The sequence below is a fragment of the Oncorhynchus clarkii genome, chromosome 3 (assembly GCF_045791955.1).
Source record: "Oncorhynchus clarkii lewisi isolate Uvic-CL-2024 chromosome 3, UVic_Ocla_1.0, whole genome shotgun sequence".
NCBI lineage: Eukaryota > Metazoa > Chordata > Actinopteri > Salmoniformes > Salmonidae > Oncorhynchus > Oncorhynchus clarkii.
In genome coordinates this window covers 24128070-24153815 of record NC_092149.1, presented here as the reverse complement: position 1 = coordinate 24153815, position 25746 = coordinate 24128070, and the positions used below count along the sequence as shown (strand labels likewise).

General features: G+C 44.3%; 1 protein-coding gene across 1 annotated transcript in view; it reads left to right on the top strand.

The window, feature by feature from the left end:
- LOC139391307 (regulating synaptic membrane exocytosis protein 2-like) overlaps window positions 1-25746 on the top strand; it is a 231737-nt gene that overhangs the window by 24810 nt on the left and 181181 nt on the right. The window contains exon 2 of the mRNA XM_071138921.1: window positions 18715-18946. Coding sequence (XP_070995022.1) covers window positions 18715-18946 — 232 coding nt within the window. The remainder of the gene's footprint in view (window positions 1-18714; window positions 18947-25746) is intronic.

The window sequence follows — 25746 nt, the reverse complement described above, 5'->3', positions numbered from 1 at the left end:
TGCGAAAGTATTCGGCCCCCTTGAACTTTGCGACCTTTTGCCACATTTCAGGGTTCAAACATAAAGATATAAAACTGTATTTTTTTGTGAAGAATCAACAACAAGTGGGACACAATCATGAAGTGGAACGACATTTATTGGATATTTCAAACCTTTTTAACAAATCAAAAACTGAAAAATTGGGCGTGCAAAATTATTCAGCCCCCTTAAGTTAATACTTTGTAGCGCCACCTTTTGCTGCGATTACAGCTGTAAGTCGCTTGGGGTATGTCTCTATCAGTTTTGCACATCGAGAGACTGACATTTTTTCCCATTCCTCCTTGCAAAACAGCTCGAGCTCAGTGAGGTTGGATGGAGAGCATTTGTGAACAGCACTTTTCAGTTCTTTCCACAGATTCTCGATTGGATTCAGGTCTGGACTTTGACTTGGCCATTCTAACACCTGGATATGTTTATTTTTGAACCATTCCATTGTAGATTTTGCTTTATGTTTTGGATCATTGTCTTGTTGGAAGACAAATCTCCGTCCCAGTCTCAGGTCTTTTGCAGACTCCATCAGGTTTTCTTCCAGAATGGTCCTGTATTTGGCTCCATCCATCTTCCCATCAATTTTAACCATCTTCCCTGTCTCTGCTGAAGAAAAGCAGGTCCAAACCATGATGCTGCCACCACCATGTTTGACAGTGGGGATGGTGTGTTCAGCTGTGTTGCTTTTACGCCAAACATAACGTTTTGCATTGTTGCCAAAAAGTTCAATTTTGTTTTCATCTGACCAGAGCACCTTCTTCCACATGTTTGGTGTGTCTCCCAGGTGGCTTGTGGCAAACTTTAAACTACACTTTTTATGGATATCTTTAAGAAATGGCTTTCTTCTTGCCACTCTTCCATAAAGGCCAGATTTGTGCAATATACGACTGATTGTTGTCCTATGGACAGAGTCTCCCACCTCAGCTGTAGATCTCTGCAGTTCATCCAGAGTGATTATGGGCCTCTTGGCTGCATCTCTGATCAGTCTTCTCCTTGTATGAGCTGAAAGTTTAGAGGGACGGCCAGGTCTTGGTAGATTTGCAGTGGTCGGATACTCCTTCCATTTCAATATTATCGCTTGCACAGTGCTCCTTGGGATGTTTAAAGCTTGGGAAATATTTTTGTATCCAAATCCGGCTTTAAACTTCTTCACAACAGTATCTTGGACCTGCCTGGTGTGTTCCTTGTTCTTCATGATGCTCTCTGCGCTTTTAACGGACCTCTGAGACTATCACAGTGCAGGTGCATTTATATGGAGACTTGATTACACACAGGTGGATTGTATTTATCATCATTAGTCATTTAGGTCAACATTGGATCATTCAGAGATCCTCACTGAACTTCTGGAGAGAGTTTGCTGCACTGAAAGTAAAGGGGCTGAATAATTTTGCACGCCCAATTTTTCAGTTTTTGATTTGTTAAAAAAGTTTGAAATATCCAATAAATGTCGTTCCACTTCATGATTGTGTCCCACTTGTTGTTGATTCTTCACAAAAAAATACAGTTTTATATCTTTATGTTTGAAGCCTGAAATGTGGCAAAAGGTCGCAAAGTTCAAGGGGGCCGAATACTTTCGCAAGGCACTGTATGTTACATTTGATTCATTTAGCACACATATGTCAGAGTCAAGGCCCGCGGGCCACATCCGGCCCGCAAGAAGGTTTTTTACGGCCCCTGGGATGATCTTGATTTATTATTAGAACCGGCCCGCAGCAAGCCGGCAGCCCGCAGATCTTTTACACGCACCAATACTACATTTCCCACAATGCAAAGGTGACGCACCGAGCAGTAGGCTGCTTCATTTCAATATTTATTGGCACAGCAGTCGTCAGCATCACAGTAAAATTAACTTTCAGATACCCATCAAAAATGGCAAAACGGAAGGTGGATACTGAGAACCGGGGGTTTCAAACAAGGTGGGAGTCGGAGTATATGTTCACGAAGGTAGCTGGAAAACCTGTGTGTCTTCTGTGTGGAGAAAGTGTGGCGGTACTGAAAGAGTATAATCTGAGACGACATTATGAAACGAAACACGCGGACAAAAACAAGAATATGGACATGGAACAAAGGCTACAAAAGGCAGAGGAATTAAAACGAGGCCTCAAATCTCGACAGGCTCTGTTCAAAAAAGCCAAATCACAAGGCCAGGCTGCTGTCAAGGCCAGTTTTATTTTGGCAGAAGAGATCGCTAAATCAGCCCGGCCATTTACGGAGGGGGATTTCATCAAAAACTGCATGATTAAAGTTTGTGACGAAGTTTGCCCAGAAAAAAGGCAACTCTTTTTAAATGTGAGTCTGAGCAGAAACACCATTGCCGAGAGAGTAGACCAGTTGTCCATCAATCTAAAAGAGCAGCTTGTGAAAAAGGGAAAAGATTTTATTGCATATTCCTTGGCTGTGGATGAGAGCACCGACATTTCTGACATTGCCCAGTTGTCAATTTTCATCCGCGGAGTGGACTCCAACCTAAGCGTGACAGAGGAGTTTTTGGCTTTACGTCCTATGCATGGCACAACTACGGGGCATGATTTGTATGAAGAGGTGTCAAGATGTGTAAATGAGATGGAGCTGCCTTGGGAAAAACTCGTGGGTTTGACAACCGACGGAGCACCTGCGATGTGTGGACACAGGAGCGGACTGGTGGCGAAGATACGGGAAAAGATGCAAGAGGAAAACGCGACAGGTGAGCTGACAGCTTATCATTGTATCATACACCAGGAAGCGTTGTGCGGTAAAGCCTTGAAAATGGAGCATGTAATGAGCATCATCACGCGCACAGTTAACTTTATCAGAGCCAAAGGTTTGAATCACCGCCAGTTCAAGGCATTTCTGACGGAGTTAGAAACGGAGCATGGTGATTTGCCTTATCACACAGAGGTGCGATGGCTAAGCCAGGGAAAGGTGCTTCAAAGATGTTTCGAGCTTCGTGAGGAGATTTGTCTGTTCTTGGACAGCAAAGGGAAAGACACAACACAACTCCGAGACGAAATGTTTCTGTGTGAAATGGCTTTTCTGTGTGACATTACGAGTCATCTGAATGCAATAAACTTGCAGCTGCAGGGTCGGGATCGTGTCATCTCTGATATGTACAGTACAGTGAAGGCATTTAAAACCAAACTGACTCTGTGGGAGACGCAGATGCGGAAAGAAAATTTGAGCCACTTTCCCAGCTGCCAGACCATGAAAGAGAAGCTCTCTACCAGTGCGTTCCCGAGCACACAGTTGGCTGATAAAATAGGTATGCTTGCCGCTGACTTTCGACGCCGATTTGCTGACTTTGAAGCACAAAAAAGCAGGTTGGAACTGCTCGGTAACCCATTTGCTGTTGACGTGGAAAGCTCACCACCAAACCTCCAAATGGAGTTGATTGACCTCCAATGCAATGATGCACTGAGGGCAAAATATGCGGCAGTGGGTGCTGCGGAGTTCGCCCGTTTCCTCCCCGGCACAATGCCCCAGCTGCGCATCCAGGCTGCTCAAACGTTGTCTATGTTTGGCAGCACATACCTGTGTGAACAACTGTTTTCTTTGATGAACCTGAACAAAACATCACACAGAAGTCGACTTACTGCTGAACACCTCCACTCAATTCTGAGGATTTCTTCAGCTCAGAGCCTTACCCCGAACATTGATGAACTTGTGGAAAAGATGGGACACCACCAAGTATCACCCTCAACCTCAAACAAGTGAACATTACTGTGCAATCACATATTTAGAGTTTTTACTCAGTTCAAGTTTAAAAGTTAAAATTTAATATTTGTTTTCACTGCATGTTACTTCTCCTTAAACAAAGTGTTGTTTTTGATTAATAGATTTTTGCACTTTATTTTTTTGTATTTCAATCCAATTATATTTTAAAAATATTTCAGTTGAGTGGATGATAGAAAATTGCTATTATTGTTTTTTCTTTGAAGTAAATTTAGCCCACTTTTGCTAAAATAGAAAATATAGTCTACTGATGGTGCCTTGAATACCGGTTTCTTTCATTTAATGTTCATGTTATGGGGATATTTATATAAAGGAAATTTGTCTTTTGTGTCTGTTGAAAATTAAAGATTACTGACAGAGCCATAAGAAAATATTGCTTTATTTATCTGATCATATTGTAATATATTTGTTAGGTTTTCAGTAGGTTCAATTAGGTTCACTAGACTATATGCGTCATTTAAAAATTTTTCAATGAACATTCGAACAGTCCGGCCCTCGTCTTGTAGCTGATTTTTTTATTTGGCCCTCCGTCCATTTGACTTTGACACCCCTGATTTAGCAGATCGTCTTATCCAGAACCAATTACAGGAGCAATTAGGATTAAGTGCCTTGCTCAAGGGCACATCGACAGATGTTTCAATTGGTTAGCTCAGGTATTCAAACAGGGAAACCTTTCGGTTACACTCTTAACAGCTAGGCTACCTGACGCCCCTGTTACATGATGCCATCAAGGCTTCCATCCGTGGGACTGGCGTGCATGTGTTGTCATGCTGTATGTTGTGTGAAATGTAGGTAGTGATGGATGCAACTGACAGATGGACACCATGTACTCTGCGTCATGTATCCATGCCAACCATAACACAACAATCATCTCAAAGGAAGTTATTCCTGTCACATGTAACGTCAGTGAAAAATATGTCAAATAGGTATTTACTCCTGAAACCTTGCATCAACAATGTGTTTGTTTTCTCAGCTATAACCCAAATTGGGGCGGCAGCGTAGCCTAGTGGTTAGACTGTTGGACTAGTAACCGAAAGGTTAACAAGGCAGTTAACCCACTGTTCCTAGGCCGCCATTGAAAATAAGAATTTGTTCATAACTGACATAACTGACTGTCTCTATTTGTGTAGACTACTAGATATTTTTTTGTGTCCTTAACGCTTGGATGTCAGTAAGTGATCACACACTCCTTGTGAGCCTTCACTCTACTGCACACTGTGTAATGTATCTCTTCTAGCTACGTCACACAGAGAGGATAGGCAGACTGTGGTTCTATGACTCATGACTGTGTAATGTATCTCTTCTAGCTACAGCCTGTGACTGACAGAGAGGATAGGCAGACTGTGGTTCCATGACTCATGACTGTGTAATGTATCTCTTCTAGCTACGTCACACAGAGAGGATAGGCAGACTGTGGTTCTATGACTCATGACTGTGTAATGTATCTCTTCTAGCTACGTCACACAGAGAGGATAGGCAGACTGTGGTTCTATGACTCATGACTGTGTAATGTATCTCTTCTAGCTACGTCACACAGAGAGGATAGGCAGACTGTGGTTCCATGTCTCATGACTGTGTAATGTATCTCTTCTAGCTACGTCACACAGAGAGGATAGGCAGACTGTGGTTCCATGACTCATGACTGTGTAATGTATCTCTTCTAGCTACGTCACACAGAGAGGATAGGCAGACTATGGTTCTATGACTCATGACTGTGTAATGTATCTCTTCTAGCTACAGCCTGTGACTGACAGAGAGGATAGGCAGACTATGGTTCTATGACTCATGACTGTGTAATGTATCTCTTCTAGCTACGTCACACAGAGAGGATAGGCAGACTGTGGTTCCATGACTCATGACTGTGTAATGTATCTCTTCTAGCTACAGCCTGTGACTGACAGAGAGGATAGGCAGACTGTGGTTCTATGTCTCATGACTGTGTAATGTATCTCTTCTAGCTACAGCCTGTGACTGACAGAGAGGATAGGCAGACTGTGGTTCCATGTCTCATGACTGTGTAATGTATCTCTTCTAGCTACGTCACATCAGCCTGTGACTGACAGAGAGGATAGGCAGACTGTGCTTCTATTTATTCAGCCCATCAGAAAGAATTAGAAGGGTTTTGGCAGCCTGTGGGCCCTGGTCAAACATAGTGCACTATTTAGGGAATAGGGTTCCATTTGGGATACAGCGCTTGTTCTCCTGACCGGCTGCATGGTGAGAATGTGATGATTCAGGGCTCGTTGTATAGATGTCACATCGATGTGGTTCTCTTACTCTGACCTGACTTAGGAACAGGCAGGTTATTGAGCGGTAGAGGGAGAAGGAGAAGGAGAAAGGGGGGGAGAAGAAGAGGGGGAGGGTAAGAGAGAGCTGGAGGGAGCGAGAGAAGGAGAATGGGGGGAGAAGAGAAAGAGGGAGGGAGGGAGGTAGAAAGAGAGTGAGCGAGACCTGCATTACTTAACTTGAGTTAGTTCCATGAACTGATGCATAGGCTTTGGCTCAGCAGTCTAACACAGCATTGTGGTGTGCAGGAAGATATCTGGGTTTGAACCCAGTCGGTCATATAGGGTGGGTCTCAAAACGTATCCTATTCCCTAAGGGCCCTCGTCAAAAGTAGTGAACTTTATAGGGAATAGGGTGTCATTTGGGAAAGGCACGTGAAGATGTATGAATAAAACAGCAGAGAGAGTTGGTCCTGTCCAGCTACAGAAGGTGTGAAGTAGGAGCAGGTGGTCATGGTAACGTCCTGTGGTGTGAACAGTGGGCCTGGCCCAGGGCTCACAGACCCTTCCTCCTTCAGTTTCATGATGTAAGACTGGCCCACGTCATAACATAGAGCTGCACAACCTAGAGAGGGTTGACATCATGCCATAGAGCTGCACAACCTAGAGAGGGTTGACATCATGCCATAGAGCTGCACAATCTAGAGAGGTTCACGTTCTGGTGTGCGTCCCAAATTGCTCACTATTCCCTATATAGAATAGGGTGGCATCTTGGACCCACCCAATGTTGTGGTGTGTCTGTAGGTGAGGTGAGCTAGGTCTCTCAGTCTGGCCTCTTGTGGGGAGCTGGCTGCTTCAGGGAGCCACATTCATTACATCTAGGAGTTCTTCCCTAAACACTAAACTCTCAGTGACAGGCCGTTGTGTAATTGTCCTGCTGTCTGTCTGCGCGGCAGGAGCTACGTCAACTCCACTCTCTCTCAAGGAGCCACTCTCACGCTCTCAGATAGGGCTGGGGCTGAAGCTGGGATATAGTATTGGGGCTGCATAGTACTGGGGCTGGAGTATGGTACTGGGGTTAGGGTACAGTACTATGGTTAGGGTATGGTACTGGGGTTAGGGTACAGTACTATGGTTAGGGTATGGTACTGGGGTTAGGGTACAGTACTATGGTTAGGGTATGGTACTGGGGTTAGGGTATAGTACTATGGTTAGAGTATGGTACTGGGGTTGGGGTGTAGTACTGGGGCTGGCCTATAGTCCTGGGGCTGGGGTATAGGGCTGGGGTATAGTGCTGGGGCTGGGGTATAGCACTGGAGTATAGTACTGGGGCTGGGGTATAGTGCTGGGGCTGGGTTATAGCACTGGAGTATAGTACTGGGGCTGGGGTATAGGGCTGGGGTATAGTACTGGGGCTGGGGTATAGTGATGGAGTATAGTACTGGGGATGGGGTATAGTACTGGGGCTGGGGTATAGGGCTGGGGCTGGTGTATAGTACTGGGGCTGGGGTTTAGTACTGGGGCTGGGGTATAGCACTGGAGTATAGTACTGGGGCTGGGGTATAGTGCTGGAGTATAGTACCGGGGCTGGGGTATAGTACTGGGGCTGGGGTATAGTACTGGGGCTGGGGTATAGTGCTGGAGTATATTACTGGGGCTGGGGTATAGTACTGGAGTATATTACTGGGGCTGGGGTATAGTACTGGGGCTGGGGTATAGTACTGGGGTTGGGGTATAGCGCTGGGGTTGGGGTATAGTACTGGAGCTGGGGTATGGTACTGGGGCTGGGGTATAGTACTGGGGCTGGGGTATAGTACTGGAGCTGGGGTATAGTACTGGGGCTGGGGTATAGTGCTGGGGTTGGGGTATAGTACTGGGGCTGGGGTATAGTACTGGGGCCGGGGTATAGTGCTGGGGTTGAGGTATATTACTGGGGCTGGGGTATAGTACTGGAGTATATTACTGGGGCTGGGGTATAGTACTGGGGCTGGGGTATAGTACTGGGGCTGGGGTATAGTGCTGGGGTTGAGGTATATTACTGGGGCTGGGGTATAGTACTGGGGCTGGGGTATAGTACTGGGGTTGGAGTATAGTACTGGGGCTGGGGTATAGTACTGGGGTTGGGGTATAGTACTGGGGCTGGCATATAGCGCTGGGGCTGGGGTATATTACTGGGGCTGGGGTATATTACTGGGGCTGGGGTATAGTACTGGGGCTGGGGTATAGTACTGGGGCTGGGGTATAGTACCGGGGCTGGGGTATAGTACCGGGGCTGGGGTTTAGTACCGGGGCTGGGGTATAGTACCGGGGCTGGGGTTTAGTACTGGGGCTGGGGTATAGTACTGGGGCTGGGGTATAGCACTGGGGCTGGGGTATAGTACTGGGGCTGGCATATGGGGCTGGGGTATATTACTGGGGCTGGGGTATAGTACTGGGGCTGGCGTATAGCGCTGGGGCTGGGGTATATTACTGGGGCTGGGGTATAGTACTGGGGCTGGGGTATATTACTGGGGCTGGGGTATATTACTGGGGCCGGGGTATAGTACTGGGGCTGGGGTATAGTACTGGGGCTGGGGTATATTACTGGGGCTGGGGTATAGTACTGGGGCTGGCGTATAGCGCTGGGGCTGGGGTATATTACTGGGGCTGGGGTATAGTACTGGGGCTGGCGTATAGTACTGGGGTATAGTACTGAGGCTGGGGTATAGTACTGGGGTATAGTACTGGAGCTGGGGTATATTACTGGGGCTGGTGTATAGTACTGGGGCTGGCGTATAGTACTGGGGCTGTGGTTGGGTATACGACTAGGGATAAGATTTTCGGCTGCAGGGTGGGTATCGGGCTGGGGAGTGGGCTGTGCCACCTATAAAGTCAGAACTCCAAGTCAACCTCAGCTCCACCTCAACAGCTACATTAGACATGTATCATTATTACTGTTCTGTGTATATCTCTTCCCCTCTTACGTTTAGCAGAGGAAACCACACTTCTGTCCACTAGAGAGCAGTGTAACCTCAGTAAAAGACAGTCAAACCTGGAGGCTTCTGGTTATAATGTTTGAACCAGAGAGGGTCAAAACTAGAAAATGAGACAGATATGAAGATATAAAATCTATAGACGTGGCGACAGACAGACTGTGTGAGACTGGTCTTAGACTGTCTGTCTGTAGACATCCTGTTTGGTATACAGTCCATGCACATGAGCCTGGCTGTCACACTGTTGACTTGTCAATACCTTCTCACCTGACCTCTTTATTGTGAGGGGTGATGTGTGGGTTACTAGTGTCATGAGGAAGAGTGGATCCAGGGATTAAACCCTGGTTTCCAGGGAAGAGGCATATCTCTATATAACTGGACCCTGTAGCATTACCACGAGACCACAGGCTCTGTATCAAAGAGGACTTTTTCTAACAAGATGTGTCTGCTGCTGTAAATTAGTTTAATAATGGTTGGTGAATGGTTTGGAAGTCTGGAAGTAGTGAGACCTTCAGCTAGAGTTCCAGAGTCTTATTCAATCAATTCAGGTGTGACATGACAGCACAAACATCATGGCAGCACAATATCTTATTGTTTAGTTCCTGTGAATCATTCTTGTTTCTGTTTTTACTTTCATTTTAAACGTTATGATTTCTATTGTTGTGTTTTTTGTCATCATCATCATCACTGATATCTTGATCATATGCCTTAAAGCTATTACAATATACAGTAATTATGTTCATCATCATCATCATCATCATCACTGATATCTTGATCATATGCCTTAAAGCTATTACAATATACAGTAATTATGTTCATCATCATCATCATCAGTAATATATTGATAATATGCCTTAAAGCTATTACAATATACAGTAATTATGTTCATCATCATCACTAATATCTTGATCATATTACAATATACAGTAATAATAATCATCATCATCATTGTTTATGTCTATGTATGTATTTATTTGTGTTATTTTGTGTGTGTTCTCCATGTCTTTGTGTTGTTTTGTGTGTGTTCTCCATGTCTTTGTGTTGTGTATGCACTGAGCACTCAGCTGTCCACACTTATCTTTTTAGGGTCAAAGAAGAACAAAAGCCTCAGCCGGCACAGTAAGTAACACATTACCCAGAGTGCTCTAGGCTTTGACACTTCTTCCTGTTGGTCAATGTGGCTTCCTGTCTCAGCGGGTCCGCCCCTTCTCCCTTGGTATTGGCTCGCTCTGGTGTGTCATTTGCATTCTGATTCGCTTGTAAGGGAGCTTCAGCTTTAGGCTCCTTACTTCCTCATCCATGTGTGAACTGGATGCTTCTATTCAGCTACCTTCCGTCCTGCATTGTGTCCAAATCTACCTCTAAACACAGCAACTATCTGATCAATATGAAAACATTATACTACTACTCCACTATTCCCATTTCCATTGGCTGTAGCTTCTTTCCTGCTTTTATACTTCCTTTCCTCCTCTTTCTCTGTAGTTGTGGATGTGGTTGACTGTCCCTCTTTCTTGGTCTGCTGTGATCACAATGAATGTCCCTGCTAGGCTTCCGTACAGTACCGCCACTCTGACTTTGTGTAAGCCTTACTGGGTGTGTGTGCTTTAATTGGGGATTCCCTTGTCTCGGCCAGCCCAGACAATGTGTTGATTCTTCATCTTTCTGTGGTGTGGTGTACAGTCACGTTGTTTGCTTACTTATTTGAACAGGTGGTTTAGTCCCTTTAGTGGGATCACTGAGCTGGTAAATAACGTTCTGCAACCGCAGCAAATGTCCCAAAATGAGAAGGAGCCTGAGCCTGAGCCTGAGCCTGAGCCTGAGCCTGAGCCTGAGCCTGAGACGTAAGTAAGATGTGCACTGTCTGCCCCTGAACCAGACAGTTACTGTAGTAGGCCTAAACATACAGTATGGCTGACTAGTGTGGTCTGTACAGTATGTTTGACCTCTGACCTGTCAGATACTACCAAGAGCATAGGCGGCGCGTGAGTCTCAAGTTTGGGGAAGCTCATTTTCACCATAAAAATGATCCTTTATAATAATTAATTCCATGCATCATCGCTTTTGCAGACTTATGTACGATAGTCTACTATTCATAATGTGATGAGTACATTGGATAGCCAATAATATAACTACATTTCTGTTTGGGAAATATGTGGCCTTTTATAAACACTTTTCATCCAATTCTACTACACTTTATTTAACTTTTATTTAACCAGGCAAGTCAATAAGAACAAATTCTTATTTACAGTGCCTTGCGAAAGTATTCGGCCCCCTTGAACTTTGCGACCTTGTGCTACATTTCAGGCTTCAAACATAAAGATATAAAACTGTATTTTTTTGTGAAGAATTGAACAACAAGTGGGACACAATCATGAAGTGGAACGACATTTATTGGATATTGCAAACTTTTTTAACAAATCAAAAACTGAAAAATTGGGCGTGCACAATTATTCAGCCCCTTTACTTTCAGTGCAGCAAACTCTCTCCAGAAGTTCAGTGAGGATCTCTGAATGATCCAATGTTGATCTAAATGACTAATGATGATAAATACAATCCACCTGTGTGTAATCAAGTCTCTGTATAAATGCACCTGCACTGTGATAGTCTCAGAGGTCCGTTAAAAGCGCAGAGAATATCATGAAGAACAAGGAACACACCAGGCAGGTCCGAGATACTGTTGTGAAGAAGTTTAAAGCCGGATTTGGATACAAAAAGATTTCCCAAGCTTTAAACATCCCAAGGAGCACTGTGCAAGCGATAATATTGAAATGGAAGGAGTATCAGACCACTGCAAATCTACCAAGACCTGGCCGTCCCTCTAAACTTTCAGCTCATACAAGGAGAAGACTGATCAGAGATGCAGCCAAGAGGCCCATGATCACTCTGGATGAACTGCAGAGATCTACAGCTGAGGTGGGAGACTCTGTCCATAGGACAACAATCAGTCGTATATTGCACAAATCTGGCCTTTATGGAAGAGTGGCAAGAAGAAAGCCATTTCTTAAAGATATCCATAAAAAGTGTAGTTTAAAGTTTGCCACAAGCCACCTGGGAGACACACCAAACATGTGGAAGTAGGTGCTCTGGTCAGATGAAACCAAAATTGAACTTTTTGGCAACAATGCAAAACGTTATGTTTGGCGTAAAAGCAACACAGCTGAACACACCATCCCCACTGTCAAACATGGTGGTGGCAGCATCATGGTTTGGGCCTGCTTTTCTTCAGCAGGGACAGGGAAGATGGTTAAAATGGATGGGAAGATGGATGGAGCCAAATACAGGACCATTCTGGAAGAAAACCTGATGGAGTCTGCAAAAGACCTGAGACTGGGACGGAGATTTGTCTTCCAACAAGACAATGATCCAAAACATAAAGCAAAATCTACAATGGAATGGTTCAAAAATAAACATATCCAGGTGTTAGAATGGCCAAGTCAAAGTCCAGACCTGAATCCAATCGAGAATCTGTGGAAAGAACTGAAAAGTGCTGTTCACAAATGCTCGCCATCCAACCTCACTGAGCTCGAGCTGTTTTGCAAAGAGGAATGGGAAAAAATGTCAGTCTCTCGATGTGCAAAACTGATAGAGACATACCCCAAGCGACTTACAGCTGTATTCGCAGCAAAAGGTGGCGCTACAAAGTATTAACTTAAGGGGGCTGAATAATTTTGCACGCCCAATTTTTCAGTTTTTGATTTGTTAAAAAAGTTTGAAATATCCAATAAATGTCGTTCCACTTCATGATTGTGTCCCACTTGTTGTTGATTCTTCACAAAAAAATACAGTTTTATATCTTTATGTTTGAAGCCTGAAATGTGGTAAAAGGTCGCAAAGTTCAAGGGGGCCGAATACTTTCGCAAGGCACTGTACAATGACCGCCTGGCAAGAGGTAAGAGGAAAAAGGCCTCCTGGGCTACGACAAAAAAACGTTGTAAGCCAAAACGGACAACACAGACAGAAGACACTGGCAATAGCACAAATTCAACAGCAAATAAACAGTGGATGTGTTTGTGTGTGTGTGTGTGTGTGTGTGTGTGTGTGTGGGCGCGTGCTTGCGTGCGTGATGTGTGTAAGACAACGCAAAAATTGAGATCTGAGCTTGTATGTGTTTTTATTTCAAGCTAGAAGAGAGGATAGATAAAATGGCAGTTTTCCTAAAATGACCTTATAAATTAGAATGTACCAGTGTTAGATCCTGCATGTTGCTATTGATGTTCACCCGACAGATGACAATGGAGAGTTAGATAGACATCTCTGATTGGTGACAAAACTAAGGGCTGCATGATACACAGTCAAGAGCCTTCAGTGTAGAGCTTGTGGCTCGCACATGAATAGCTGAATCTTTTTATTACGACAAAAATGACAGGGTAGCGTATACTCTACTGACTGACAAACAGGCTAATAACAACGACGTTGTCTGCAACTATCTAATAGGCCTACAAAAAGAGGAGACAGAAATACAATATGGAAGAGGAAATGATTGTCCAAAAACTGACCCAAAACTGACCCAACTGGCCCAATGATAAAGACAGTGAATATGCGTACTCACCGTGTATACGGCCGATGCTCCGCTAAAATAGGCTACTGTTCGCTCAAATAAATTAACAGACAGATTAGTCTTGTCATGGTCTTCTCCTTACAGCAATTGCCATTTTCCCGCGATTGTATTTTGAAATATTGCCTCTCTTTCACTGACATTCGCAACTCAACGATCATTTATTCGGTATTTACCGTGCACACTGCCCAAATTGAGGATCCTTCCAACAGGCAATGCGATGTAAAACAATCAACAAGTTATTTTTTATTAAATAAGCTTTTTGGTGTTGTAATGATTGTATGAATTTCTGTATATACAGGATTAGCCTAATTATGCTAAATCATTTTGGCAATTTAATTACATTTACTTTTGGAGAAACCCTATGGATACGCTGCCAACGGCCGAGAGTCAAGTTTGCTTTCAAAGGATACTTTTGGACAGCTGAAGCAACACATAATTTTTCTTCAGGAAAATGACCATATGCTTTAGGATTATTTTACTATGGTGAAGAACACAAGAATTTGGATCTATAAAATGCATGATGTATTTTTGGATTAAGTGACAGCCATTTACATTTAAAACTGTAATAGATTATATCGATATTGCATTGTGGCTGAATAAATGCATCTGACCTGCACTGTGACTGTGCTACATCACAGAAACATGACATCAAGACGTGACATCAATGTTATGTCACCCAGTCAGACATCCACAAGGAACACAACTTTAAACATTTAGAAGGCTTGTCTTGATAAGATAACCTTCTGAGTTCATACTTAAGACCAACAGGCAGACACATATTGAGTTTCTGGTCTTGGCTGGGTCCTGGTAGGGATACTATGTTGACTCTGTCATACAGTATACAGTAGGGGCCAGGGCAGGGCTTATGTTTCAGAGGTAAGAAGGGTCGGATAGACAGCCAGAGCTGGTACAATGAACAGCATATGATTACACGTCAGCTGTGCCATGCGCGTTTGACCAGGTTTGACCGAGGGGGAGACGGATGGGGAATGGGAGCCATCCACCAGCTGCCTAAACTTCTCAATACCCCTCTCTCCTCCCCCCCTCTCCTCTATTTCTCTCCTCCCCCTCTCCTCTATTTCTCTCCTCCCCCCTCCCCTCTATTTCTCTCCTCCCCTTCTCCTCTATTTCTCTCCTCCCCCCCTCCTCTATTTCTCTCCTCCCCCCCTCCTCTATTTCTCTCCTCCCCCTCTCCTCTATTTCTCTCCTCCCCCCTCTCCTCTATTTCTCTCCTCCCCCCTCTCCTCTATTTCTCTCCTCCCCCTCTCCTCTATTTCTCTCCTCTATTTCTCTCCTCCCCCCTCTCCTCTATTTCTCTCCTCTATTTCTCTCCTCCCCCCTCTCCTCTATTTCTCTCCTCCCCCCTCTCCTCTATTTCTCTCCTCCCCCCTCTCCTCTATTTCTCTCCTTCCCCCTCTCCTCTATTTCTCTCCTCCTCCCTCTCACTCTATTCCTCTCCCTCTTTTCCCTGGCCATCTCTCCTCCCTACCCCTCCTTTCCCTCTCTCCCTCCTTCTCCCTACCCCTCCCTACCCCTCTCCTCTCCCTAACCCTCTTCCTGGTTTAGGGAGAGTTGCGTCTTGAATCTTGTGAATCTAGGAGCCTCTATATGCCCACTAAACCAGGGGTTCTCAAACTTTTTGGGGCCACTAACCCCTTTTGCGATAACAAATTCATCAGGGACCCCCTCATAACTCGAGTGAGATAAAAATAGCAAGGAGTTTTACTATGACTTCGGTAGTGCATGGCCGGACAATCCACGTCTCAGACTGTGGGAAGAAACATCTTAAAGACCCACCTCTTGGCATCGGAGACATAAAAGTTGCAGTTTTCAAGCTAATTTCCTGCAGTTTTAGACATTTTGTCATGGAACAGAGAGATGTTTTGTTGTTACAGCGTCGAAGCCAATATCCTGCCATTCTACACATTTTGCCATGAGGCAGAGAGAAAACGTAGCAGTTTTTAAGCTTAAAGCTGGAGTCCTTAACTGAAACAATAACAAAAGGGGAATTCCGCCTCTGTTTTGGTAAAACGCTGAGGGATGGGCCTGGAGAAATGTAACCACTCTCAAATTCAGAGATATAGCTATGGATTCAAGGACTGACCATCCATGATATCAAAATTATAGTTTTATCAATGTTCTGAGGCTATACAGTGTTAGTTACATTTACATTGTTTACAAACATTGGAGTGAAACAAGCAACATGGGGTTTCTTCGCCCAGACAGTTGAACTAAACTCATGAGGCATTTATAAGTTATATTCTTCAAGACTAATTGAGTATATCATGGTATTCCATACCAATGGATGTAGCAACTAAAGATTCTAGTTTTAAAGTACTGTACAGTGCATTTAGGTAAAAACGTATTTTTGCGGAATACAAGAACATAATACAAATAGTATGAAGTTGAAAACATTTTAATTGGTGGGGCACTGTGGATACCAAAATCCCTGTGAGCCTCCCAAGCCCATGTGACCCAGGGTTAAGAACACAAGTTGTAGATTAATTATGTTACATTGTATTTTATTGTATTGTATTACACCTTCTAAACTTATTCCACAGATCCCCTTGGCCCAAATGTAATCTGTGGTTAGAACTATTCTTTTTTGTGTGTGTCTGGCCGCAGACCTCCTGCAGGACTGCGGACCCCAGTTTGAGAACCCAGACTCTAAACAGCGTCCCGTCTCTATCTAGTGTTCAGCAGGGTGGGTACAGCAGCGTGGCAGTGTGACACAGAGAGGTGCCACCCAGGGTCCCGTCTCTATCTAGTGTTCAGCAGGGTGGGTACAGCAGCGTGGCAGTGTGACACAGAGAGGTGCCACCCAGGGTCCCGTCTCTATCTAGTGTTCAGCAGGGTGGGTACAGCAGCGTGGCAGTGTGACACAGAGAGGTGCCATCCAGGGTCCCGTCTCTATCTAGTGTTCAGCAGGGTGGGTACAGCAGCGTGGCAGTGTGACACAGAGAGGTGCCACCCAGGGTCCCGTCTCTATCTAGTGTTCAGCAGGGTGGGTACAGCAGCGTGGCAGTGTGACACAGAGAGGTGCCATCCAGGGTCCCGTCTCTATCTAGTGTTCAGCAGGGTGGGTACAGCAGCGTGGCAGTGTGACACAGAGAGGTGCCATCCAGGGTCCCGTCTCTATCTAGTGTTCAAGCAGGGTGGGTACAGCAGCGTGGCAGTGTGACACAGAGAGGTGCCATCCAGGGTCCCGTCTCTATCTAGTGTTCAAGCAGGGTGGGTACAGCAGCGTGGCAGTGTGACACAGAGAGGTGCCACCCAGGGTCCCGTCTCTATCTAGTGTTCAGCAGGGTGGGTACAGCAGCGTGGCAGTGTGACACAGAGAGGTGCCACCCAGGGTCCCGTCTATCTAGTGTTCAGCAGGGTGGGTACAGCAGCGTGGCAGTGTGACACAGAGAGGTGCCACCCAGGGTCCCGTCTCTATCTAGTGTTCAGCAGGGTGGGTACAGCAGCGTGGCAGTGTGACACAGAGAGGTGCCATCCAGGGTCCCGTCTCTATCTAGTGTTCAGCAGGGTGATCGTCATCAGACAAGGCCCAGCCACATCACACCAATTACATTTGGGATCTAAATAAAAGGCCTATTTGTGGGAAAGAAGAAGCAGCATGTTTACCACCTACGCAACACCAAGCCATGCATTTGATTTGATTTATTTCACCTTTATTTAACCAGGTAGGCAAGTTGAGAACAAGTTCTCATTTACAACTGCGACCTGGCCAAGATAAAGCAAAGCAGTTCGACACATACAACGACACAGAGTTACACATGGAGTAAAACAAACATACAGTCAATAATACAGTATAAACAAGTCTATATACGATGTGAGCAAATGAGGTGAGATAAGGGAGGTAAAGGCAACAAAAAAGGCCATGGTGGCAAAGTAAATACAATATAGCAAGTAAAACACTGGAATGGTAGATTTGCAGTGGAAGAGTGTGCAAAGTAGAAATACAAATAATGGGGTGCAAAGGAGCAAAATAACTAAATAAATAAATAAAATACAGCACATGCATACGGATGGTAAAATGATAGCTCTGGTAAATAATTCACGTGACTAATGAATGTTGCAGGGGAAAATGTGGAGACGAAACCAATTCTAATCGCCATAACATGAAGTCAGCCAGGGTTTTAGTTTCCAAGGATACACCCGATTGACATGTGTCGTACAAAATGCATGCTGGTCTATCTGTGTGATGTAGCGTTTCAGGGTCCTCTGGTCCTCAGGTCTGATTGGACCTGTCATGTGTGGGTGTATTGGGAGAGTATAGGACAAGATGACACTGAATGTACAACTAGTGTTTTGAGCAGGCGGTGCAGATTAAAAGAGAATGTTGAACTAAAAGCTTCCTTCCAAATGGCCCCCTTTTCCTTATTTGGCACCCTTTTCCCACAAGGCACTGGTCAAAAGTAGTGCACTGTGTAGGGAATAGGGTGCTATTTGGGACGCATACAAAGACTTTGCCTACTGCGATCTATGTTCCCAACTGGTTCGTAGAAACAATGTCTGAAGACTTGAAGGGTTGACGTTGTTTCAGTGATCCACATGGAGGCCTACACAATAGTCTGATTCCTCTGCACTGTCTAAAGGCATTGTTAGCCCAATGGTTGGATGGATGCTGTAGTGTAGGCTACACAGTCATGATGTTGTTGCTGTGAAAAACAGATGTGATGTGTTCTTTCCACTGAAGTGTGGGCATTGACATTTGGAGGGCTGTATTAGCTTACGTCTCGGGCCCCGTCCTGAAATAGAAACTCTATGTGAATGGAGATCTATAGTAACAGTACAACAATATGCAATGCAGAACATACTCTGAAACATTTCTAACTCTGACAGTTGTATGTAACAAACTGTAGGTTATTTGGTTGACAAAACCTTTTGGTTACACTTTCTATAAGTATATATAATCAAGGCCATTACAAAGCATGTTCCTCAAAGAAAGTGTTCCCTACATTTCTCTTAGAAAGGAATCAGAGCTACATACGCTGCTTTGCTGTCTACCAACACTAATGGACTTCACACAACATCCTGCAGTTAGCTACAGCACAAAGACATCTGAAATGACTTCCTATCCCCTGAAGTGCATTGTTATACTCTGGCAAAAGTAGTGCACTTTAACGGGAGTAGGGACTAGGGAGACATTTAGGACAAAGTTTCTGTTATGAACTGATCTTTTCCTAACTGTACTCCTCTCTTGCTTCCTTCCTTGCAGGAAACTGCACCAGCAGTTTGAGAGCTACAAGGACCAGGTGAAGAAGATGGGGGATGATACGACCCCGCAGACGGGGACGACAGGAGAACCCCAGAAGAACCCCAACGACTCTCCTACCTGCGGGATTTGCCACAAAACCAAATTCGCTGATGGCTGCGGCCACCTCTGTTCATATTGCCAAACAAAATTCTGTGCTCGGTGTGGAGGACGAGTGTCTCTGCGGTCAAATAAGGTGAGGAGGTTGAGTCTAGCTACCTCTGTTTGCCTGTGTCTATGAACGCACGTACACACACATACAGACTTGCATGCATACCTGACAAAAATGTTTTGTAATGATTGTCCTCTTATAAGATTACACACACACACATAGGCACACATAGGCACACATAGGCACACATAGGCACACACACACACACACACACACACACGGAAATGTTTTGTAGTGATTGTCCTCTTGTAAGATTACAGTGAGAAGGTGGAAGTCATTTGTCAATACAACACGTTTTCTACAATCACATGCAGGCCAGTCCAGTCCAGCTGTCGTGAGAGAGGGTTTTTTTGCTGCTTCTCTCTCTCTTGGCTCCCAAAAATAGCCTGACTAGTCCATCCATTTCTGTCTCAAATCAAATCCTCCACTGGGTTATGAAACATTAGTGTGAAATCAGAAACGGGGCCTCAAGCCAGATACAGACAGTGGTGCAGCTCACAGCACATCCTACTGACGATCTATACCATATACCAACTCCTACCAATGTTTCTCCCATTCATACTCTCTGCATTACTTTGTTAGACTCTGACTGTAAATGTGGTGAGGGATGATTCTAGATGCAGTGATTTCTTCAGGTCTTGTTTTCAGTTTGGCGTCAGGTAGCCTAGCGGTTAAAAGTGTTGGGCCAGTAGCCAAAAGATTGCTGGTTTGAATCCCAGAGTCGATGTGCCCTTGAGCAAAGTACTTAGCCCTAGTTGCTCTGGATAAGAGGTTCTTATAAATATGTCAAATGTAAATCTCTTTCTTTACCACTGGGGGAGCTTCTCCCCTGGCGTCTCACGACAGCCCTAAATCTCATGTCTAACTAACTAACCTTGTTGTGAAATCCTCCTACAGAGTAAGCCTTGATTTATTATTACGTGACTGAGTGTTTATGCTTGGTGCCGTCCAATACCCTCACTGTCGGAATGCGATGTGTCAAAGTGTACTAATGTCACTCACAATCTTTCTCCCCGTTCCTTTCTTCCTCTCTCTCTCTCTCTCTCTGTCCCTGTCTTTCACTCCCTCTATCTCTGTCTGCTGCATTCCTGCTCTCGCGGAATTGCAACAGGAGGACAAAGTGGTTAGCAAATCCTTTTCCAACCCTTTTCGCATCTCGACTAAGAAAAGTCTGAATAGAAGCATCGCTCCTTCACCCCCATAAGATGCTTCGCTGACTGTAATATACACATACAGTACCCTGAACACATGATTTTTGACCAATCACATCTGTGAGTCAATCATATCATGTTGAAGGCCAGACCAAAACGGAACATACAGTTGGAGTCGGATGTTTACATACCACAAATTTCTTGTTAACAAACTATCATTTTGGCAAGTCGGTTAGGACATCTACTGTGTGCATGACACAAGTAATTTTTCCAACAATTGTTTACAGACATATTATTTCACTTATAATTCACTGTATCACAATTCCAGTGGGTCAGAAGTTAACATACACTAAGTTGACTGTGCCTTTAAAAAGCTTGGAAAATTCCAGAAAATGATGTCATGGCTTTAGAAGCTTCTGATAGGCTATTTTACATAATTTGAGTCAATTGGAGGTGTACCTTTGGATGCATTTCAAGACCTACCTTCAAACTCAGTGCCTCTTTGCTTGACATCATGGGAAAATCAAAATAAATCAGCCGAGACCTCAGAAGAAAAATTGTAGACCTCCACAAGTCTGGTTCATCCTTGGGAGCAATTTCCAAATGCCTGAAGGTACCACATTCATCTGTATAAACAATAGTATGTGTCACGGTCGTCCTCCTCTTCATCTGAAGAGGAGAGGTGAGATGAATCGGAAGACCAAAATGCGGCGTGGTAAGTGTCCATGGTAAATCTTTAATAAAGAAAATACTGACACTGCATACAAAAACAATAAACAAATTAGACCTGTGCTGACACAAACCACTAGACAACATAGACAATCACCCACAAACACACAGTGAAACCCAGGCTACCTAAGTATGATTCTCAATCAGAGACAACTAATGACACCTGCCTCTGATTGAGAACCATACTAGGCCGAAAACATAGAAATGCCCCAAAACATAGAAAAACAAACAGACTGCCCACCCAACTCACGCCCTGACCATACTAAATAAATACAAAACAACGGAAATAAAGGTCAGAACGTGACAGTATGCAAGAATAAACACCATGGGACCACGCAGCCGTCATACCTCTCAGGAAGGAGACACGTTCTGTCTCCTAGAGATGAGCATACTTTGGTGCAAAAAGTGCAAATCAATCCCAGAACAACAGCAAAGGACCTTATGAAGCTGCTGGAGGAAACAGGTACAAAAGTATCTATATCCACTGCAAAATGAGTCCTATATCGACATAACCTGAAAGGCCGCTCAGCAAGGAAGAAGCCACTGGTCCAAAACCACCATAAAAAAGCCAGACTACGGTTTGCAACTGCACATGGGGACAAAGATTGTACTTTTTGGAGAAATGTCCTCTGGACTGATGAAACAAAAATAGAACTGTTTGGCCATAATGACCATTGATATGTTTGGAGGAGAAAGGGGGAGGCTTGCAAGCCGAAGAACACCATCCCAAACATGAAGCACGGTGGTGGCAGCATCATGTTGTGGGGGTGCTTTGCTGTAGGAGGGACTAGTGCACTTCACAAAATAGATGGCATCATGAGGTAGGAAAATGATGTGGATATATTGAAGCTACATCTCAATACATCAGTCAGGAAGTTAAAGCTTGTTTGCAAATGGGTCTTCCAAATGGACAATGACCCCAAGCATACTTCCAAAGTTGTGGCAAAATGGCTTAAAGACAAAAAAGTCAAGGTATTGGAGTGGCCATCACAAAGCCCTGACCTCAAACCTATAGAAATTTTTTGGGCAGAACTGAAAAAGCGTGTGCGAGCATGGAGGTCTACAAACCTGACTCAATTACACCAGCTCTGTCAGGAGGAATGGGCCAAAATTCACCCAACTTATTGTGGGAAGCTACCCAAAACGTTTGACCCAAGTTAAATAATTTAAAGGCAATGCTACCAAATACTAATTGAGTGTATGTAAACTTCTGACCCACTGGGAATGTGATGATAGAAATAAATGCTGAAATTAATCATTCTCTCTACTATTATTCTGACATTTCACATTCTTAAAATAAAGTTGTGATCCTAACTGACCTAAGACAGGGATTTTTTACTACGATTAAATGTCAGGAATTGTGAAAAACTGAGTTTAAATGTATTTGGCTAAGGTGTATGTACACTTCCGACTTCAACTGTATAAAGTAAATGTCAGAAAATATGTTTCGGTATCTTTGTTCCATTTTCAGTGCAAAGTTTGGACCAAATCCATGTCAACGTTTCCCCTTAACAGCTATAACTGATCTGAATGAGCTGAGAGTCCACCTCCATTAGACCGTCTGTCCGCCGGCTGCCAAGGCTGCCTGTCTGTCTTTGTTGTTGACTGATTATGGGTGGAGGATGGGTTTCCTCCAGAGTTGTAGCCCACAGATGGTGTTGAGTCGTGGCTGTGGGCTGGCAGGAGGCAGCAGCAGCAGTAGGGTTGGGACAGTGTGATGAGTAGCGGGAGTGTTGGCAGATCTGCCCTGGGATCAGATCAAAGGATAGGAGGATAGGCCCACTGCTGCCCTGCCCACTGTTAGCCTGGTGTTGTAGCGATCTGTCTTCTTGGCCATGGAAATACATTGGTTGCATCCCAAATGGCACATGCAGCTAAAGTATTTGAAAGGAAAACAGTTGTTATTACTGGTCTGGATGTGGAGGAGGTGCAGTAGAGGAATGGAGATGGAGATGGATGGATGGATGGATGGTGGCGGTGGAGGTGGAGATAGATATAAATGGATGGATGGTGGGGGTGGAGGTGTAGGTGTACATACAGTACGTTCAGCAGATGTGCTGCTGTCTCAGCCAGAGCGACACAGTTTACACAGACACTGCCTCCCCTGTATCTGGTTGCAGGGCTCCAAGCCCTCACAGAGCCCTCAAGGCCAGCTGATTCAGGGGTTTGGTTCCCAGACAGGGCTGGGTGACCAGATAGTTTTTCAACCCAAGGAGGGGGATGTCACTGGGGGCCCGACTGCTGGGCCTCTGAGGGCAGTGCCCATGGACCTAAAGGATGTCTCAAATGGCACCCTATTCCCTATATAGTGAACTACTTTTGACCAGAGCCTTACACATGTTGGACACAATAAAGCCCTTTCATGTTTACAAACACATGCCGAGTGCACACAGACTCACACACAACAATTTTCATAGTCTCATAATAAGAATAGATGTTATGTTTTTGCAAGTTTATTAACTAAGACTATATAGCTCAGTTGGGGATGTTTTGGCCAGCCCAACCACCTGCAGTAGCTTGTCACGTCTGAAAGCTTATGTGTCAGTCAAAGAGGTGCTTGTGGTGGTGGTGAAATCTGTCCTTTTTCCATCAGTATTCTCTTTCCTTCCCACAACCAGTGTCAGCAATGACGAGAGATCTCTTGTTCTGTGAAACGGCATCAATATTTACACGCCTCAGTGTCTGGAGCCTCTAACAGAGCTGTTGGACACTGGAATACGATAGGACAGACTTGCTGCTGAGAGTTTCACAGAGAGGCAGGAGAAGAAGCAGGAGGGAAGGTTTGAGATGGATTTGAGCTACATTAAACTGAGCCCCGAGATGATTTATTTTCTTATTTAGTCTAGTATAGCCTATCAGACTCATGGTTATGACAATAAAATATGATATTTTGTTATATATCTTTGGTTGATATTAGCCTACAGTAAAGAGGTGAAGAACATCCAGTCTGATAGGACAGTACTGAAGGCCTTTATATGTAACCACAGGTCAGTCTAGTCTTGGCTCAGCTGATACACAGTACACATCTTATACAAGGAATGATTTTGGAGATATAGATGGAGACTTTGAAAGACATACTGTGCACTATGTACATTTTTTGATCCCCCAGAATCCTCAGAATCCTCCTCAGACCTTATAGGAGGACTGTTCACCATTTCAATTAAATTTGTTGCTCAAAAATGCCCCAGGAATCAACAGCCTCCCGAGACCAAGTCATTCGTGAATAAAGCGACTTTTGAGGACATCACATGTGCTGTGGTGCTCTTGGGTCTCAGCTCTCATTCACTCTGCTGCAAACGAACAGAACTCACACTTATTGGATCTTTCTGGCCTCGTCAGAGTATAAAAACCTAATATTCCAGTGAATTTAGAAGAGCACGTTGTTGTGGCGCATCAGAAATAGCTTGGTGAGTCCCTGAGCGTCACCGGCGTGTAACGGCACACATTGGATTCTTTGAGCACAGTTGGGCCGCCCAGCACCACGGGGGGACGCGCTGCATTTATAATGAGCTCAAATAAGCCTCGGTAGCGGGAGACTCACACCCGCATCTATTAGTAATGAAGACTTAACTAGTAGGTCCAATACAGCGGCGGTAAAACATGATTGCACGTTTTATTGCTCACTCTTGCACATCTTTCCTCCCACGAAGCGGCTTCTGTATGCTTCTTTTTGTGTGTGCCGCGTTTCAAAATTGGAATCCTTTACTGCATTTATGAAGGGGCTGTAGCGTTTTCTATTTGACATCGTGGCAGACACGTATTTTGTTATTTTCTGTAAATAATCTGTTTAGAAAATAATTATGTTTGGAACATAAGACTGTCTGACTGGCTGGTATTATTTGCAGCCTGGACAAATCACATACATTATTAGCATCGCTTAACCTTCACGCGGGCTACATTGAGCAGAGCTAGCTGCCTGCCAGTTGTCCGACTAGGTACTGTCCGCGGTTCTGAACGGTGTTGAAGGTCGGCGCCTGTCTTGTTCCCTCGGTTCTTCCTGATTTTACTGCACGCTGCCCCGTAACATTTCCACCAAATTAGGATTACATACACTGTTTTTCTGCACGGACACGGTTCTTCCCGTCGTTACCATGGGTAAGCTAAATGTACAATTGATTGTCTTGGCGTGGAAGTCATTCAATACGATGGGCTCACAATCAGCCGTTTGGATACTGCATGTACAATGCACATGTAGGCTATAGACTGTTGTGCACTGTTTGCATAAGTAGTCAGAGTATTTTAATGTAGATGATCATATTACCAATGCTGAATTAATTATAGACTATTATGAATGCCTACATGTTATAAACACCTTGTTATAGCCTAGGTGAGGGCAGGTAGTCTGAATACGTTTATATGGATTGTTTAGGCTATGTAGTGCTAATTTTCGGTGAAAGTTCTCATTACATCATGTTCTCTGAAATTCTGAATATATATGGTAATTTCTAAAATGTATGTGAAACGGTGAACAGCTCTTTGATAAGCCGACATGCCAAATGCTCAAGTAAGACCAAAAATAGACTTTGGCTTTGTAAATAATGTCACAGGGCTTAGGGGGGTCTGTGAAAGACATCTGCCATCTCTCTGTGTGAATCCAGTCTCTCCATTTCTCAAGCCGCTCTCATCTTTCTCTCTCACGTCTTTCTGAACTTTGGTAAAATAAGGGGCATACATTTATGCATCAAGTCTATTATTATTACCGCGCGCCCGACACACTAAATTTAGAACCTCATTAAAATGTGATGCACCACGTGCCAGACAGTGTTTGAGCATGTGAGAGTCGGCTCTTCTTTCACCTCTATTTAGGCTACACGGTTTCATGAAACATACTTTAATACATGTTTCCCTTTGTCTTTTTGAGATCTTTACACACACACATTTAGAAGAATGTGGTATATTTCATCCTAGGTAGGTTATATATTGTATATCACACGTTTTAATAAC